The following is a 19,670-nucleotide window of genomic DNA, read 5'->3' as shown; positions in this document are numbered from 1 at the left end:
ATTCAAGCCATATCTTACTTATTTTATAAAACTTTAAAAGCGGAAAGCGCATCACTCATTCCTGGGAATACATTTGACATCGCAGCCTGACCTTGACGAAAATAAATATCCTACGCCAAAAGTACCAGAGAAGAAGTCTCAGCTGTGCTCAGATCTGTAAACCGTACAGTTGCTTTGGTTTTTCAATCCATACCCATTTCGCCCCGTGGCTCAAAGGGACACAACAAAAATAGGGACACACGAGAAAGCCAAAATAGAATGCAAAATTTATTAACAAAATAGAACTATGCAGAAAAAGAAAAAAAAAACTACGTACAACGATAACAGTGAACAAATTCATAATCCGTGCACGCTTTCACAATAGTTGTTTGTAATATTCAGTTCCTGTGAAAAATTGTGAAATACTGTTCCAATAGGTAAAGTTACACAACAATATGCTGATTGATTACATAACAATATTTGGATGTAATATTCAGTTCCTGTGAAAACCTGTTTCAGTTAATGGGAGTATACACAGGTGATGTGTAATATTCAGTACCAGTAAACTCCACCCGCTGGAACAGTTTCTTACAGTAACTGAATATTACACAACATCACCTGTTCAGTTTTGAAAACTGTAGCCTACTCACAGATTTGTGGCCTATACCTTATTTTAGAAATCTGTTTTGATGAATACAACTGTCTTAACTGAATTTTTCTATGATTTGGCGATGGGGTGTGTAATGTAGATGACATGAAACCGCATGTGGTCTCCCGTATTTTGGTACCCAAATGTTGACAGGTATGGCATACAGAGCATTGCAATAATCAAGTCTTGTTGAAATAAACTGGAAAAAACTGGCTCTGACAACAGAGTTTATTTGTTTGTCGAATTTTAACTCAGAATCAACAACAACACCCAAGTTCTTTACATGAGTGCGGATATTGGCTTGCAGAGGTCCTCTAAACTACAGCTCAGGACGTACACCAAATGAGGGGAGCCAAATAAAAGGACTTTAGTCTTGTTTTCATTTAACCAAAGAAAATTATCACCCATCCAACTTTTAATGTCATTTACACAGGCTAACAAATCAGATAAGGACGTAGACTTACTAGGTAGGACGTAGGTTTTATTGACATGTATAACTGGGTATCATCCGCATAATATAAGCATATATAAAAAGAAAATCGGGCCCAAAATATAGCTCTGTTGCACTCCAGCCGTGACAGAAGCCGGCGATGGGTGAACCTGGCCATCTCCACAGAGAAGCTCCTCTCAGAGAAATAGGACTCGAGTCACTCCGGTTTAAAAGGACTTTAACCCTCTGGGGTCTGAGGTGTTTTCTGGCCCTGGAGGTGTTCTGACATGCTCTGACATTTGTGCTTATTTCTGTTACTTGTGACATTTCCATGGCTAAAGTCTGATTACACTGTATTTAACACAAACTCTGCTACAATAATATATCAGCAGCATGTATGTAAAAGTTTGTAGTTTTGAGATAATGACGTTTATGCGTGGTTTGTGAAAAAACAAAACAAAAATTGTCACTGAAATAAGGCCATGAAACCCATACTGATTATTTCTTCACAAGACTTTTGAAAATTGTATCACGTAGCCTAGAATATTTTCTCCAAAACTATGTGAAAATCATCCTGAGTACTCAGATCAAACAAAATATTGATTTAAAATTTGTAAGACATGTTTTGTGTAAGAAAGCTTTATGCGAGGAGGGCATGAATCATGAATATTGATGCATTTCACACCTGAGAAAGACAAAGACCCTCCCATAATGGCCCTATCAGGTGTGGGACTGTGAGGGAACTTGCATAAAGAATGAAGAGAGATTTAAAAAAGAGTGGCTTTTTGATTGTTTGGATTTATTTACAACAAAACATAATCCAAAGATACATCATAAAGGACAAAAAAAGCACATTATTGATCACACTAATGTAAAGACAGAGACTTGAGCAGTCACACACCTTTGTGCCATTCCTGAAACATTGTACATACCTGTCATTTCCAAGGTGTTTGATTTTTCACTTTACCATGTTCATGTACGGAGACTCATGTAAAGGTTGAAGTCAGAAGGACTCATCAGTGCCTGTAAAAAGAATTTTAAAAACCTGAAACTGTGACCATGTGTTAAAATTGTGATTTAAAATTTACCACAAAAAAAAAAAAAAAAAAAAAATAATATATATATATATATATATATATATATATATATATATTTTTTTTTTTTATTTATTTATTTATTTATTTATTTATTTATTTTGTGGTAAATTTTAAATCACAATTTTAACACATGGTCACAGTTTCAGGTTTTTAAAATTCTTTTTACAGGCACTGATGAGTCCTTATATATAAGCCTATATTATATAATTGAACACCAGATTTGTTGTGTATGTATATGTTGTTGTACTAACATATACGTGTAGGGCTGCATAAAATAACAACAACAATAGCCTGGCGGCCTATAACTCGTTAAAAAGGAACACTTCAGTAACACTACACTAGAGAAAAATATATAGATTATCAAATGTTACTTCATATGTTTCAATTCGTTATGAAATGAGATGGAGTAAACACATGAAGCCTAATCTTTGGCGCGTTTTGCTTTTCAAACGCACAGCGCGAGCAGAGAACATTTACTGAAGCGATCGAGCCGCTCCAAACAATGAAACATTATTGTTAACCTACCACATTATACATATCTACTTTTGAGCAGATATCCACAAACACAGTATTTAACATTAAACACGGGTCTAAACATTATAATATTCACCATATTAGAGTATAAACACTCATACTAGCCTACTTGTATATCATGCTGTGTTTTATTATCTAAAAAACATCCTCGTGTCGTACATGTATATAAATTTAGCATTGAAAGGTTGCCTACCTGTCTATAGTTCATATTTCAACATGTTTATGTCTATATACATTTTAGTCTGGCACAATGTAAAGGTTATGCAACAATAACATGCTTACTATTATGAGTGTAAATTCCTTACCTAAAAATCTCTCATCTTCAAATCGTGTTCTTCTGCGGTAAACCCAAGGTAAACAGCACAGCTCAGCACAAACACAACATGTCTTCCAAACCCGATGAAAATCAGAGGAATACTGAAGTCTCTGAGTCTTTGTTTTTGAGGTAATGAAGGTGTTCACAGATCTGCGTTGCTTCCATAGACTGTAAAAAAATATGGACGTAGTGTCCGTGACGTCACCCATAGGTTTCTGAAGAGCATTTTTGAAGCCTTAAGTGGGCGGAGCCGGCCGTCGCCATCTTGGCCTCGCGTCACCTCGTGTCACTCCCGGATAACAGAATATGTGCAAAGAGGCGGGGTGTGGGCGGGGCTGAGGAGCCTGGCTATCTGAAACCACACCCACCTAGCGCGACGTGATCGAGTTAGCTCAGGCTGGGGAGCTAATGCTAGTATATGCTACTGACAGTACCAAGTCTGTGACTGGACAGGGCCTCACGCTAAAGTGACAGTTGATGATTAAAATCAGAATGCCAATTAAAAGGTCCTGTTTTTGCCCTTTAAAATATTATAATAGTTGAAAGACATAGCTACAAATGAGACTGTGTATCGTGATGCTGTACTATTCTACTAATTGAAAATGTATTATGCAGTAACTTACAATATTACTCTGAGAGTGTGTGTGTGACCGTGATTTATGTGCATACATGTCAGTCACTCTTGTTTTACTGTCTGGTCGGCCAGTGCAGCATCGCTCGTCAAGTCCTTATGAATGTGAGTGTGATAATGGATGATAGGTCTGAACTGTGTCTCATTATCTTGATGGTATTCCCGGGCACTCTCACTGGTGATCGTTACACATATGCTGTTTAAACATGGATTTTATCCATTTATTTATTCATTTTATCTATATTATTTTACATACACAGATGTTTCATGGAACGTTGGGTCACGATTATTTTTTCAAAGGTCATGGAAAAGTCATGGAAATGTATTAGTAGAAATGTGTACGAACCCTGAATTATCCATTTGAGTCGCAGTGCATGATGGGAACTGAGCCCACCTAGACCGTGTTGAATGCAATCAAATCGTATGAGTGATCTCGCTCAGTATTTCTCATTAAGTTCACCGAACCTTGAGTTCCAGCAGCTTTTCCAGAAACTCCGTTCATCAGATGTGCCAGATTCATGAACTCTGTTCTAAATACTCATTGAGATTCATTCATTTCAATTTCATTGAAGTATAATAGTTTCCTCTGCTCTGTACAGTTAATTACTTTCAACTTTAGGGTTTACAGTGTTAAAGATTTAAGCTAAATATTATATGGTATACAGTTCATACATTATTACCCAGATATTGTTTAATTGTGACACTAACCTGTTTTGTGTCTTGCAGAAGTCAGTGCAAGGGTTTCTGTTTGCCAAACTATACTTTGAGGCTAAAGAATATGAGCTTGCTAAAAGGTAGGCTAACTCCTTTGCTCTGTCTTCTGTCTAATGCCTGGTTTCTCTGTGAAGTGATGTGTTTCTCTCACACCATTGGGTCACAGGCATGTTTCGGAGTATTTGACTGTAAAGCCGAAGGATCCTAAAGCGCACAAGTTCCTCGGGCAGCTGTTCGAGCGGGACGGGGAAACGGACAAAGCTGTGGGATGTTACAAGGTTTGGATCCTTCATTTACTCTGACATGTTTCTCTACGGCAGTGGTCTTTGAATACACACTTCAGCTGTGGAGTTTAACAATAATAATGCTGGAAAAATATACATGCATACAAAATTATCTGAAATGTTTCCGCAGTGTCGATACACGGGTAACTCCTGCGTTTCCTCTCTCTCTCGGACACACTGCAGTCTGTGTGTTGATATTCAGTGATATAGTGTGTTGCGCTGCATGTTTCAGAGTGAAGCGTGGCTCTGTGTTCATTAATACGCCATCAGCTCATGATCCGGTGTTTTCAGCGTCTCAGAGCGGGTGAATGCAGTGAACTCTATCTGTACGTGAGCTGCCTGTACAAATCTGCTCTGGGTTCATCAGCTCAAGCTGTTATTATCTTTTAATAACCGAATAATAGTAAGAAAAATAAAAAACTTATAGATATCTATCTGCGTATACGATAAACATCGATTATGGTCATCTTTGGTAACTCTATCTTGAGGAAAACTGCTCTATATTGAAGCGCTTAGCAAACACCTGATCCGGAAGCGATGAGACCTGTTGTACAGAAATGGAAGTTTGTTGATCATAACCCGTGTTGGTTTATCTCGTGGGTATCAGTTTCTCACGTTCAGTTATAACACAGTTAGTCCAGGTGAAGCACATTAAGATTATTCTGCCCTTTGTTTCCAAGGTCGTTGTATTGTTGAACTTCTAATGCACTTTTAAAGTTTTAGCATATAATGCTGATGTTTGTTTCTGAACTCCAGCGTTCAGTGGATCTGAATCCAGCTCAGCCAGACCTGGTTCTGAAGCTGGCGGAGCTGCTGTGCGGGAAACCGGAGCCTGACAACCGGGCCGAGTTCTGGGTGGAGAAAGCTGCCAAGCTGCTGCCGGGACATCCCAACGTCTTCAACCTGAGGGTCAGTGCGCACATCCCATCCCATCCCATCAGATCTCATTCCCATCCCATCGCCTGCTCTGAACACACCCTCTCTCTCTGATGCAGGAGAAGCTTCTGAGCACTCGAGGACAGAACGGCTCCATCCAGCTGTACGAGCTGCTTCAGTCTGAGCTCAAGCTGCGGCCCGACGACTCCTACATCAATGACCGGCTGGTGCGTCTGTACAGCGCAGACGGCCGGCACGAGGAGGCGGTGAAGCAGTGTCTGGAGGTGGAGAAGACGGGCCTTCTGAAGGACCGTCTGGAGTGGTACGAGCTTCTGGTCAGCACCCTTCAGGTCAGTGATCGTCTCATCTCCTCTTATGTTAGACGAGCTGACTCTTACATGGGTTGCTTTCTGGGAGAGTTTACCCAAAACTTGACAGTGTGCTCATTTATTCCCCTTCATTAATCAAATCCATAAGACTATTCTTCATCTTTTAAAACTTTTTTTTTTTTTTGGTACAATATTTATTTGAAGCATCAAGTTACTTTCAAAATGTGTTGTATTCTATTGTAAATGCCATCTTTTGACGATGTAATCGTGCAGCTCTAGTGTCAGTACATGCTCTTCTGGGACAGAGAAGGATGTTTTGCGTTCTGCTGGTTTTGATGTGACCATGAAAGGTTTGAGCAGATCAGGGGAAGTTGGTGATATCGAGAGAGTGATCAGTCTTCTGTGTTTCAGGAGCATCTCTGCCGGCCGAGCGTGGCGTCGAACGAGCAGGCGTCGCGCAAGTTTCACAAAGAGCTGCTGTTAGCGCTCTGCAGCCGCGTCCGACTGACGCTGAAGGAGAAGAGCTGCGAGGAGAGCGCTGATGCTCTCTGGAGGTACGGCAACACCAGCCTGTCTGACACTACCACAACACTTGCTGAAATGAATCATGTCTCATGTAATCAATCAATCAGTGTTTCAACCACATAAAAGGCATCAATAAAACAGCTGGAGAACAATAATGCCACTGTAAGGGGATAATACAGTTAAAGACCCAAGGACCAGATATGATTCATGAAGACCAGGAGTTAGAAGTGCAGTCAGTTTAAAAGAAGGGTCAGAATTATAATAAATTGAAGATTTTTTTTTTACTGAAGATAGTTTGCAGTTTCAGCTTAGCTGAAGTTCAGCTTCAAGACTCACACTGGAGTTCGTAGGCCGCCCCGTTTACAGTTACAAAGATCAACAGTTATTCCCTTCACCAAGGTCTACGCTACGTCATCGCTTCAGGTTGAATGATTCTGATTGGCTAAGAAATAGATAAACATAGTAATTTTTCACACATATACAGATAGACGGAAGCATACCTCCATTGATTATACGGCTGATACTCGGACCCTGAAGTTAGGCACGTCGTGACCTTCCGGGTCGCAGATTTGGGTTATTGGGCGCCAGCATGTCCAGAACAACCACTCAATCCATCTCCAATAATGCCAGTGGTTCCTTAACCTGTAACCTAGAATACTACCACACACACACACACACAGCTTCTTCAAGGCTGGATTTGGTCGGGCTTTAACAATAAACAGGAGAGTTTTCTCAAAACATCCATATAACATGTTCTTTCTCTCAGTGAGAGGACACTTTAATCTAACACAGTAAAGTAAAGACTTCAACTAAGAAATGTTCACTTAAACTATTGGTTCCAATGACCCCTGTGACCTATAGCTGTCATGGTGAGCTAGAAGAACAGATATATGTTTTAACATGTTGAAGATCTTTCTCAAACAAACTGAGTCCATATTTCATCTCTGGAAGCCGGGCTAAATGAGCAAGCACTGTTACTGCATTCAGATATCAAATACAGACATTTGAGAATACATGAAAAGAACATTTCACATGATTTCAGTAATCATACTGGTAACTTCTGTAACTTAGTAAAATAACATAAGCTTAGAGACGTCATTGAACTCATTTGATATTTATTAATATTAGATATACATTGAAGCAGCAGTGGATTCCAGAATCACCCCCTTCACCACATTTACCTCAGAAAAGCCATTCAATGACCATAAACCCATAGTCAGCTAGAAAAATAACTCTAGAGAGGAGTTGGGGTTAAATATATTCACTACTACTCAGGGCTCCGAACCGGTTCAAGAAACAAAAAAAACGGAAACTAACAAAATTTTAACAGGAACAAACAAAAACAAAATCAATTTTAAACGTTCTGAACAGAAACACTTATTTGAAATGACCATTAACTTGATAATAACATTTATCTTTGTTTAATATTTTAATTTGGCAGTCAACCAATCATGAATTCAAATGCAAATGTGACGTTGACGCATCCAATGTGAGTGAAATGCCTGCGCTCAGTTGTCAATTCATCCTATGTAATGTGCTGGCAGGAGTTTATTATCCGAGAATATGTCACCATGGCAGGTTATATCCAGCGTGGTGTGCTTTAAAACCAGTGAAAATTGCAGGTTGAATGAATGAATGAATGAATGAATGAATGAGGCATTTATATAGTGCTTTCACATGTACTACTGTACACCCAAAGCGCTTTACAATCATATCAGGGAATCTCTCCTCAACCACCACCAGTGTGAGCATCCACTGGAATCATTACAGGTGACTAATTACAGGTTAGTGTAGAACTGCTACTGTTCAGGATATTTAAAATAAAATGTATTAAATTATTAAACACCTTGTTGTCAAAGTTAGTATTGTGGCTTTATGTATAGTCAGACTCTTGCATTTCGTTATATTTTCCAAAATCAAGCTCAAATAGAGTTTTGATGTGTTTCACCAGTGAAAGTCTGAGATTTGTGTTTTATCCGTCATTAGAACGGCCACATCTGAGTTAGATCTGAGTGCCTCGCATTAAGTTTTTATTAACTTACAGGTTATTTTTGCAAAGTTATTTTTAGCTATGTAGCTATATATTTGGCAAAAAGCTTGTGTTATAAAAGATGAAGTGCTATGCCCAGGCAAATACCTGACTAAGACACTCTTCTCCACTCCATAAATACATAAAACATTAGCCTTTACACACATCGTGTTTCGAATGAAGAAAACGCTGTACTTATTCATATAACCAGTTCTTTGTTTACCCTTGCACTGCAAACAAGCAAAGACTATGGAGCGAATTATGTGCCATAATTATAACAAACAAATCCAGCATTTTGCAAACAAACTCAATCTACTTTGCAAAGGAAAACTCGACTCGCAAACAAACAGAAAGCAATGTGCAAGCACAAAGGTCAGTTTGAGTGAAAAATGCAGTGGAGTTACAAATATGTATTGTGTTTTACAAATATAAATAAATGAGCCAAGGTAATACTTCACAAATATATACAAACCATCCTTCAAATTGCATGTAACCTTTGAACAAATACCAAATCTAGTGCATACAAATGCATATCTGTCTGTTATGATTGTGTGACACTTGGCTTTTTATGAGATCTCTCGGCTCGATTTTCTCACAAATGCGTCCAGGCAGATTTTCTCACAAATGCAGTTGAGCAACTTCCTCTTCTAAAACAGTAGATGACGCTAAACTAGAGGCTAATTTAGCACTAGTCTCCCAGGAGAAGCACTGATTTGAAACTTGCCTTTGCCTACAGCTGAGGAAAATGACCGGTGAACGGGTGTGTTTCTGTCTTATTTGATCTATAATTAACCTTTTTGAGGTTTTCTCTTGCAGAATGTTTATTGCCTATCTAGACAGAAATCCACATTAGCACTTAGTAGCACTTCATTCTCTCTAGGATCGGGGAATCTATAAGCTGAAAGCTCTGCCATCTTGTTGCTTTTTGTCATTTTTTCTGCATCGGACTCATGCAAAATTACTAAATTAGTGATTATGTCTATACTGAACAAATCTATTTCTTTCGTTCTCCATAAATGAATGAGAATATTTAATTTAATTGAAAGGAGGGTCCCACTTATTTATTTATTTATTTATTTATTTGGAATTCAGTCAGCTTTACTGTTAATGTAATAAAATAATTAATGAACAAAACAAACAATATACAATTGTTTCTTAACTTGCCTGTGACGTATACAGTGACCAAATTATTATTTTAGACACACAAATGAAACCCGCCACTCAATTAAATGAAATGTCAGCAGACTCACGCCTTCATGAAATGTTCACGCCATGTTTCTGCTGCAGTTTGGACCGTGCGATGCAGTCTCTGAAGAACACGGCCACGAACACTCTGGACGAGCTGTCGGAGGTGTTCACGGAGACGAGGGCTCAGCTGTACCTGTACGCCGGGACGCAGCTGCTGAAGACGGCGCAGGACGGGCCACAGCAGTGGAGGGCCGTGCGGGATTTAGCCGCGCTGTGTTATCTAGTGGCCTATCAGGTATGATGTGCGCTTCCTCTAGGGCTGGGGAAAAACCCCTGGGGGGGGGGGGGGGGTGACCCATAATCCTGCCCGCTACTCTGACCAGGTTGAGAATCTGTGATTTAAGTTTGACACTCAGATTACCAAACCAACTGGTGATACCATACCGTAAGATAGACTCTATTGCTGCCCTATAAAAAATTAACATTATGTTTTTACTGACACCTAACAACCGCAGTCTGCGTAAAAAGTGGAGGCGCTGATGGATTCTGGCGCAGACAGTGGCTACCTGTGTCTGCCAGCTCAGGTCACTGTCAATGTGAATGCCTAGGTACTTGCATGAATTTTGTTGATTAATGTTATTGCCATGTATGGTCACAGGGCTTCGGTCACCAATTGATTTGGGATCAAAGAGCATTTCTACAGTCTTACAGGTGTTAATCTGTAGTTTATGATTGTCGCACCAGTCCACAAACCTGTCCACAGCATCTCTGTGAATGGATGAGTCGGAGTTCTTAGTGAGCAGACTAAGAACAGCTGTATCATCCGAAAACTTCACCACATATTGATTAGGCTCAGAACTAACACAGTCATTTGTATACAGAATAAACAAAAATGGTGAACTGACACATCCCTGAGGGGCACCAGTACTACATATTTCTGTATTTGATAAGGAGGAGTTAAACTTCACCTGCTGTGGCCTCTTAGTAAGGAATGAGTGGTACCACCTGATTAAAAATGGGTTTACATTCAGAAGGGCTAATTTACTTAAGAGAATATGTGGCTGAATTGTATTAAAAGCAGAGCTAAAATCGATAAGAAGCAGTCTAGCATATGCACCTGGGGTTTCAAGGTGCTTCAATGTAAGGTGCATTATAGTTGATATGGCATCACTTGTACTTTGTTTCTTTGTATATGCAAACTGATATTTGTCTAATACTGGCTCCACCTCTGAGCGAAGTACATTTAACATAAGTCGTTCCAGGCCCTTGAAGACATTGGAAGTTAATGTAACAGGTCTATAATCATTGTCCTCCTGAGGACATGCCTTTTTTGGAACTGGAATTATAGTGGACTTTTTCCAGATCTTAGGTACAACATGTTTATCAATAGAAAGTTGGAACAGCTGATGCCATACCGGAGTCAATTCCTCTGCAAATGTCTTTAAAAGAAAAGTGGACATATTATCTGGCCCCGTCGCTTTTTTCAAGTACATTGATTTAAAAACCTTGGTTACCGCATGTGGATCTATAAAAATCCTGTCTTTCACATTACAGTTTACATTATCTAAAACATCACAGCAGTCCCTACTGTTATCAGATTCAAAACGCATATAAAATTGGTTCAGTGCATTTGCTTTTAAACTCTCATCCTGAGCAAACAGGGGCTTCCTTTTAGCCTCCATGTTTGTCATTCCTCTAATTGAGTCCCACAGTTTCTTGGAGTTGAACATGGACAAGTTCTGTTCTGCCCGCTCCTTGTGCTGCAGCCTAGCTGCTCTCATATGTTTATTTAGCTCTTTTTGAGCTGTTTTGACTCCATCTGTATCGCTAAGTTTAAAGGCAGACTTTTTCCACTTAATACACTCCTTAATATCTTTTGTTATGTAAGGTTTATTGTTCGGATATATCTTAACAGTTTTCTGTGGAATGATGGAGTCAACACAAAAGGAGATGTAGGCAGTTGTGGATTCCGTTGCCCTGTCAATGTCCGCCTCCTTGAGAAAGATGTCCCAATCTGTCGAGAGGAAACATCCTTTCAGTTCCTCAATTTTATCGTCCGACCACACCTTTACAGTTCGGATTTCTGGTTTGCTGGACTTAAAGACTGACCGATATGTAGGTAGCAGATGAATTGCATTGTGGTCAGAGTTGGCAAGGGGAGGTTTGGCTCTGGCTGTATAAGCATCCCTGACATTACCATAGCACTTGTCAAGAATGTTATTTTTCCTGGTGTTACATTTCACATATTGATAGAAACCAGGTAGACTCTTGTTCAGGCTGCTGTGGTTAAAATCCCCTAGTATCAGTATTGGGGCGTCAGGTTTGTTCTGTAGGTGACGATGGACACAGTCAGCAATTTGGTTTGCTGCTCTATTGGCATTCCCACTTGGTGGGACATAGTCGGCGCACACAAAAATGTTGCTAAATTCTCTTGGCAGGTAGTGTGGACGTAAAGTAACACACAGTAGCTCCAAATCCGGGTTGCATATAGTGTCTCTTATTGCAAAGTTTGAGCACCAACTGTCTTTGATATAAATACATACTCCTCCTCCCCCTACTTTGCCCGAGTTTGCGTCTCTGTCCAAGCGTACATGAGAAAACCCGTCTACCTGTACAAAATTATCTGGTACATCTTTACTAAACCAAGTCTCAGTGAAAATCATTAGGCCTGACTCATGGTATTCATAGCAACCCCTGGCCAGTAAACGCAGTTCATCCAGCTTATTTCTCAGGGAGCGGGAGTTACAAAGCAGCATCTGAGGCAGCGGTAGCTTACTAGCCCTCCGAGTGCGCTGTCTCACGCCGCCTCTCTTGCCCCTCTTCCTCGCCTTCCCATCGCGATGATGACCTGCGCCGTGATGCCGATATAGCTCCCTGGGCACGTCGTTGAGTAGTCCTGCCGATGGTAGAACTCCGCCGTCTCGCAGTGCCAGCAGCTCGGTTCTGCTGTACGTTAGCTGGTTGATGATCCCATCCGCAAAACACTGGATGAACTGGCCAGACAGGATTAGCCATGCCAATGCTATCCGCTCCATTCCCCTCTGTCTCATGTCGCAAATATAAAGTAAACAGTTTAGAGCACGAATCACTGTCAGCGTATGTCTTGCACAGTGTGCCCACTGGACACCGACGTAAAACGGGAACATAAACGGAGACATAACGAGTAGTACGAGTAAACAAACAATTTGCAGCTGGAGCCCTCTTCCATGTCGCCAGCAGGGCAGTGCCATTTTACACCAATATCAGCAAGATAGACTGGTGCAAGATTATGTAAAGATCCCAAAATAGAGCGAATTGCAATAGTCTAAGCGAGAAGTGATGAATGCATGAATCATTTTCTCCATTTTTTAGAGATAAAAACGATTTGACTTTAGCTAGACGACGAAGATGGAAAAAACACAACTTGACTACCACATTGATCTGCTTATCAAACTAAAGACCAGAATCAAAAAGAAAACCTACATTATTTGCACACGGGGTAACCCATTGGGTTAAATATCCAAGTTCATAGGTGCTGGCATTAAAGGCATCACTAGGCTCAAACAGAATCACTTCGGTTTTGTCTTCATTTAATGTCAAGAAGTGATTTGTTAACCATAATTTAAGTTCCTGAATACAACCAATCAGAGCTCCCATTGCATGTTTATCATTAGATTTTAAAGGGAGATACAGCTGGACATCATCAGCATATAAATGAAAAGAAATCCCATATTTATGAAAGATTGAACCCAGGGGCAGCAAATATATCATGAATAAAATCGGAGCAAGAATGGAACCCTGAGGGACACCACAAGTCAAAGGAACAGTAGAGGATGTATGTTGTCCAATACGAACAGAAATCCTACGATCACTTAAATAGGCCCAGAACCATTCAAGAGTGGTACCTGTAAGGCCAATGCAATTTTTTAAACGAGAGATGAGTGTATTATGGTTTACCATATCAAAGGCAGAGCTGAGATCTAATAAAACCAAAGCAACAGCATTTCCAGCATCAGTAGCCAATAGAATGTCATTTGAAACTTTTAGTAGAGCAGATTCAGTACTATGTAATTTTCTGAAACCAGATTGAAAAGTTTCATAAATATGGTTTGTACTAAGAAAGGCCTGTAGATGAAATAACACCACTTTCTCAAAAATTTTGGCCATAAATGGTAGATTAGAGATTGGTCTAAAATGTGCCAAGACAGATGTGTCTGAATTTGGGGCCTTTAACATTGGAGTAATTGTTGCATGTTTAAGACTATCGGGGACCATTCCAGTGCTCAAACTCAAGTTTACAAAGAATAGCACATCTGCACCAACAATATTTACAACTTGCTTAAAAAAGTGATAAGGCATGACATCAAGAGGACAGACAGTTGGTCTTAAATGTGCAATGATATTTTTGCAAATAGGAAAAGTAATAGGATCGAAGGAGGACCAAGTAGCAGGGCTCCATGGTATGTCATAAATGTCAGAATTAGATTGGAAATTTTGTGGTCTCAGCCTAATAACTTTCTCAACAAAAAATTGTAAAAAATTCTCACATGTAGTTTCAGACTCATCTATAAAAACATTTACCACCGGATTTAAAACAGAATCAACAGTAGAATATAGTATTTTCGGACTATGACGATTGTTATTTATAATCTCTGACAAATATTTAGCTTTTGCAACCTTGACCGCTTTCTGAAATACTGATAGAGATTCCCTCATAAGTTCATAGGAAACCTGCAACCTATCCTTATGCCATTTGCGTTCATACCTCCTACAAGTTTTTCTAAGTGAGCTAATCGAGTCATTTAACCATGGTTGATGGGTTTTCTTGGCCGCTTGGCCTTCATAGGGGCAATGGAATTCAAGATGTTCAGACAGATATTGTTAAAAAAGCAAAGGTACTCATCAGAGTCAGAACCAGATCCAGAGTGTGACCTTTGATGTGCGTGGATCCCTGCACCCACTGCGTAAAATTGAGTGAGTCAGTAAGGTTACAGAAATCTCTGGAGCGTGACTTTGTAGGGCAACAAATATGAATATTAAAATCACCCAATAACAGAATCTTTTCAAACTTTGTTACTATACCCCCCAGAAAATCTGCAAACTCATTTAAAAAGAGTCTACTCTGTAGATTAGAGTCTCTGTGTAGCAACACTTCCCTAGCTCTCGTTACCTTGAACTCCTCTTCCAAGGACTTGAGCGGCAGTTGCAGTTCGTTGCGGTGCCCAAAGAGTGCGATGCTACTTAGATTTTTGGGAAGCCCCAGCCATCTTCTGAGGTGGCTGCTGACCTTCCTCTCTAAGGTTTCCACAGTCGAGATTGGCATTTCATAGACGAGTAATGGGCACAGGATCCTGGGAAGAATGCCATGCTGGTTTAGCCAAGCTTTAAACTTCCCTGTCAATCCAGACCAGTCCACTGACTTTAGCCATCTGTCCAGCTCAGTGCAGGTTGACTGGATTGATGCGGAGTCCCTCAGGGTGCTGTCAAACCCCTTGCCTAAGCTCTTAACAAGCTTCTCAGTGATGGTCGGGATTGTTGCACCTGCAACGCTGAACAGGAATTTGTCATCCACCTTTCAATCAATCATGTCTCATCTATCAATCATGTCTTATGTAATCCATCAATCAGTCAATAAAACAGCTTGAGAATTATGTCATGTAATGTTATATTTACCTCAGAAAAGCCATTAATTGTCCAAAAACTTGTTAGTCAGCTTGAAGAATTAACTTAGAACGGCCACTGTACAGTGTTATATCCATGTTTTCCTCAGGCTCCAAGACCCAAAGCCAAGAGTTTGAAAAGTGAGCATGCGTCCCATGAGCCTTTGGAGCTGCTGGCCTCGGACCGCCAGAGTCAGGCGGGTCACATGCTGTTGAATCTGAGCCGGGACGTGGAGCAGCTGCTGAAGGAGGTGGTGGAGGCGTTCGGGAACCGGAACGGGCCAAGTCTTCTGTTCGACATGCTCTTCAGCTCACAGGCACACGACCAGATCTCCTTCATCTACAACGACGAGATACACATGGTCAGCGCACACACGCCCAGCACTGAAGATCTGGCCAAGTGGGACAGCGGTGAGTGTCAGTCCAACTGTATATTCGGTCCGGTGTAGTGCTGCAACCAATCACTAAACTCACTTTTTTTTTGTCACAGATGGGATAATGTTTCAAATCAGCAAAAAAGGGGGGAGATAAACATTGTTGTTTGATTAACATTGACACTTTAAAGGGTTAGTTCACCCAAACATTTTAATTGTCATCCTTTACTCACCCTTATGTCATTCCAAATGAGGTTCATTCTCATGTTAAGCAGCACGTTTGAGCTTCCTTGCGAAACTTCCTTTAGTGGGTTTGTGGACAAAAGCCCATTCAAATAAATTGCCATTGGACACATAGTCCCCCGAATGGATCGTAGGGTGAATTTGGATCCCGTTGACCTGTTATTTAAAAGAGGATTGGGATGATTCTGCTTACCCCACCCTCCATGCCCCCCAATTTGCTGATCCCTGATTAGGGGATCTCACCTGTTGATCACACCCTCCCATACACGGGCCCTTTTCCATGTCCACTTCCTATAATTTTTGGGGACAAAATGTGGTAGTTTCTCACAAAACAGCACTATTTGTAAAGGGATGGGGCTCTTACCTGAAAGCCTCTAGTTCCTACAAACTACTATTTGTCCGTCTCTCTCTACCGGGCACATGGGGGACACTTGGGGTTTGGGCCCTGTCCCACTAACCCACTATTTGTCCTCTTCCCCACTATAGGAACAGAATGGCCCATCGACACCGGTGACCGATCCCCCCCCCACCTCCCGGGACCCCATCCCCCGTCACCAGTCCCACAAACCCATTATTTATCCACTTACCTATTAAGTTTACAAAAAGTACGCCTACATGGGCTTAAGGCAAAAAAAAAAAATTGAAGTAGGCTGAACTACTTTTGGAGTTTTGCGGTTCAGGGTCGGTCGGGTCGAGGCACAGCATCCACAAAGCCACTTCCACGAACCATCAAACTTGTACTAAAATGTACACCATGGAAATGTCTTGTGCTTCCTTGAGAACCAATGAGGTTCATTATCTGGTGTTATGCAGCACGTTTGAGCTTCAGCAAGAACCAATGAGGTTCATTATCTGGTGTTACGCAGCACGTTTGAATTTCAGCAAGAACCAATGAGGTTCATTCTCGTGTTACGCAGCACGTTTGAGCTTCAGCAAGAGCCAATGAGGTTCATTCTCATGTTACGCAGCACGTTTGAGCTTCAGCAAGAACCAATGAGGTTCATTCTCGTGTTACGCAGCAAGTTTGAGCTTCAGCAAGAACCAATGATGTTCATTCTCGTGTTACGCAGCACGTTTGAGCTTCAGCAAGAGCCAATGAGGTTCATTCTTGTGTTACGAAGCACGTTTGAGCTTCAGCAAGAGCCAATGAGGTTCATTCTCGTGTTACGCAGCACGTTTGAGCTTCAGCAAGAACCACTGAGGTTCATTCTCGTGTTACGCAGCACGTTTGAGCTTCAGCAAGAGCCAATGAGGTTCATTCTCATGTTACGCAGCACATTTGAGCTTCAGCAAGAACCACTGAGGTTCATTCTCGTGTTACGCAGCACATTTGAGCTTCAGCAAGAACCAATGAGGTTCATTCTCATGTTACGCAGCACGTTTGAGCTTCAGCAAAAGCCAATGAGGTTCATTCTCGTGTTACGCAGCACGTTTGAGCTTCGGCAAGAACCACTGAGGTTCATTCTCGTGTTACGCAGCACGTTTGAGCTTCAGCAAGAACCAATGAGGTTCATTCTCATGTTACGCAGCACGTTTGAGCTTCAGCAAAAGCCAATGAGGTTCATTCTTGTTACGCAGCACGTTTGAGCTTTAGCAAGAGCCAATGAGGTTCATTCTCGTGTTACGCAGCACATTTGAGCTTCAGCAAGAACCAATGAGGTTCATTCTCGTGTTACGCAGCACATTTGAGCTTCAGCAAGAACCAATGAGGTTCATTCTCATGTTACGCAGCACGTTTGAGCTTCAGCAAAAGCCAATGAGGTTCATTCTTGTTACGCAGCACGTTTGAGCTTCAGCAAGAACCAATGAGGTTCATTCTCGTGTTACGCAGCACGTTTGAGCTTCAGCAAGAACCAATGAGGTTCACTCTCGAGCTTTATGCAGCATGTTTGAGCTTCATTCTTATGTTACGCAGAAGACATAAAGGATGAATGAAAGTTTTATTGGTTTGAAACAACATGTAAATGTAAATAGTAAATGATCACAGAATTGAAGAAATGTTTGGGTGAACTAAACCTTTAAGACAGAATGCACGGATCCAATACAATGATACACATCTGAATTTCTTTCTCTACTTTTAACATTCAGTTAAGACCGACTGTGTTTGAGGAGCTTGATGGTGTTTTAAGCCCCCAATGGCTCCTTAGAGGCAGCTAACCCTACCCTCAACCTTAAACCTACCCATCCCCTCGCTGCCTGGAAGGCGCCATTGGGGGCATAAAACACCAATCACCGTTTGAGGATAACCGTGGTCTGAAACGTGCCTCTCTTGGGTGTGTGCATAGATTACAGCAAGCAAGGGCTGAATTAAGTTCTCTTTCGCGTCTCCTTGTGCTTGAATGTTTAAATTGACAAGATTTACAAAAACACGCAAATGATAAACTTTTGCTCTATGATGGTTAAACTTTGCAATAATCCACGGGTCATATGCGTGTCGAACCGTGGGGAGTGATGCATACAGAGCTGCGATCCGTTACAGCACTAGTGCTGATGGTGGGGTGTGTGTGTGTGTGTTCACACAGGTGCGGTGCTGCTGCATGCGGGCGATCTTCAGCACCTGGCGTGGCTCGGCCTGCAGTGGGCGCTGATGGAGCAGAGTGTCAGCCTGCAGCGCTGGCTCAAGCAGCTCTTCCCTCGCCTCACGCTCGAGACCTCCAAACTAGACACCAACTCACCCGAGTCCATCTGCCTGCTCGACCTGGAGGTGCGTCCACCCCTCCTCATCCTCAATGAGGCACGGGGGAAACATTCACCCACATTTGCACATGCACAATCTCTTATATTGTTTTATTTTTTAGCAAAATGTTAGTATTAATTCATGTCTGATGATTGTTTTAGATGCTGTTATAGGTGATGTAGCCTCTCTAAAATGCTGTGTTTTAGTTTCAGTCATTTAATGCCTGTGATTGTATAATGCTGTAAAGCTCTACCTAACATACATGTTTGGCTCAACAGTTTGGCTGATGGCATTTTTAGAAGATTGACGTATTGTTGAAATTTAGGAAATCAAATGTATTTCTTAGGGCTGTAGTCCATAAGCACAGCACGTTTGGGACTGAAGTCTTGGCTGTCATACTGTCGTAAAGGACTGGAAGTGGCAGGATCTCAGTGGACCTGATGAAGCTCCTCAGCTGTGTATATGTGTTGCAGGTGTTCTTGTGCGGTGTTGTGTTCAGCAGTCAGACACAGCTACAGGAGACGGCACGGATGGCCTCGTGCTCCTCGCCGCATCAGCCCCGGTGTTTGCCTCTGCACATCATCAGGCTCCTGTCCTCCGCCAAGCAGCGCGAGTGGTGGGACGCCGTCTACCGCCTGATCCACAAGAGAGCGCTGTGAGTGACTGCTCTGCTGTGAGTGAAGGCCTGACGCACGGCTCTCTCTGACTGAGTGTCTTTTGGTGTGTGTGTGTGACAGGTCGGGGGTGTCGGCTAAACTGCGGATGCTGGTTCAGCGCGGTCTCGGCACGCTGCGCGCCGGAGAGAAACACGGCCTTCAGCCGGCGCTGCTCATCCACTGGGCTCAGCATCTCACTGACGTGGTATGTCTGCTCACAGCCGTCCTCATGATGCTCGTTCTGAGCCAGGAATTATGGGCCGCTCTGGTCTGATGAGTGTTTTTAGGGGGATAACGGTTGTTTTCATTTAGGAAATAATGTATTTAAAAGGATTAAAGGGAATAAAGAAAAAGTAACAAAACGGCTAAATAATTTATTGTAAGATAATCCATTGAAACTATTTGCAGAAAATATTTTATTTTAAAATATGCATGTATTCACTCTGAAAAAAGCATCTCTGCAGAAGTCAAAAGTGTCACCATCATTAAAGTAAAGACGT

At 41.5% G+C, this 19,670-nt stretch overlaps 1 protein-coding gene across 1 annotated transcript in view; it reads left to right on the top strand.

Moving 5' to 3' along the window:
* The window catches only part of LOC311088041 (E3 SUMO-protein ligase RanBP2-like), a 210,478-nt gene that overhangs the window by 9,459 nt on the left and 181,349 nt on the right, over positions 1-19,670 (top strand). Inside the window, exons 2-11 of the mRNA XM_084121678.1 lie at positions 4,363-4,430; positions 4,517-4,628; positions 5,391-5,543; positions 5,630-5,860; positions 6,251-6,393; positions 9,681-9,876; positions 15,331-15,631; positions 18,360-18,541; positions 18,988-19,169; positions 19,252-19,375. Coding sequence (XP_083977804.1) covers positions 4,363-4,430; positions 4,517-4,628; positions 5,391-5,543; positions 5,630-5,860; positions 6,251-6,393; positions 9,681-9,876; positions 15,331-15,631; positions 18,360-18,541; positions 18,988-19,169; positions 19,252-19,375 — 1,692 coding nt within the window. The remainder of the gene's footprint in view (positions 1-4,362; positions 4,431-4,516; positions 4,629-5,390; positions 5,544-5,629; positions 5,861-6,250; positions 6,394-9,680; positions 9,877-15,330; positions 15,632-18,359; positions 18,542-18,987; positions 19,170-19,251; positions 19,376-19,670) is intronic.

Source organism: Abramis brama (genome assembly GCF_963993115.1).
Source record: "Abramis brama genome assembly, chromosome: 8".
Taxonomy (NCBI): domain Eukaryota; kingdom Metazoa; phylum Chordata; class Actinopteri; order Cypriniformes; family Leuciscidae; genus Abramis; species Abramis brama.
The sequence above is the reverse complement of the archived record's forward strand: the minus strand, read 5'-3'. Positions and strand labels throughout refer to the sequence as shown.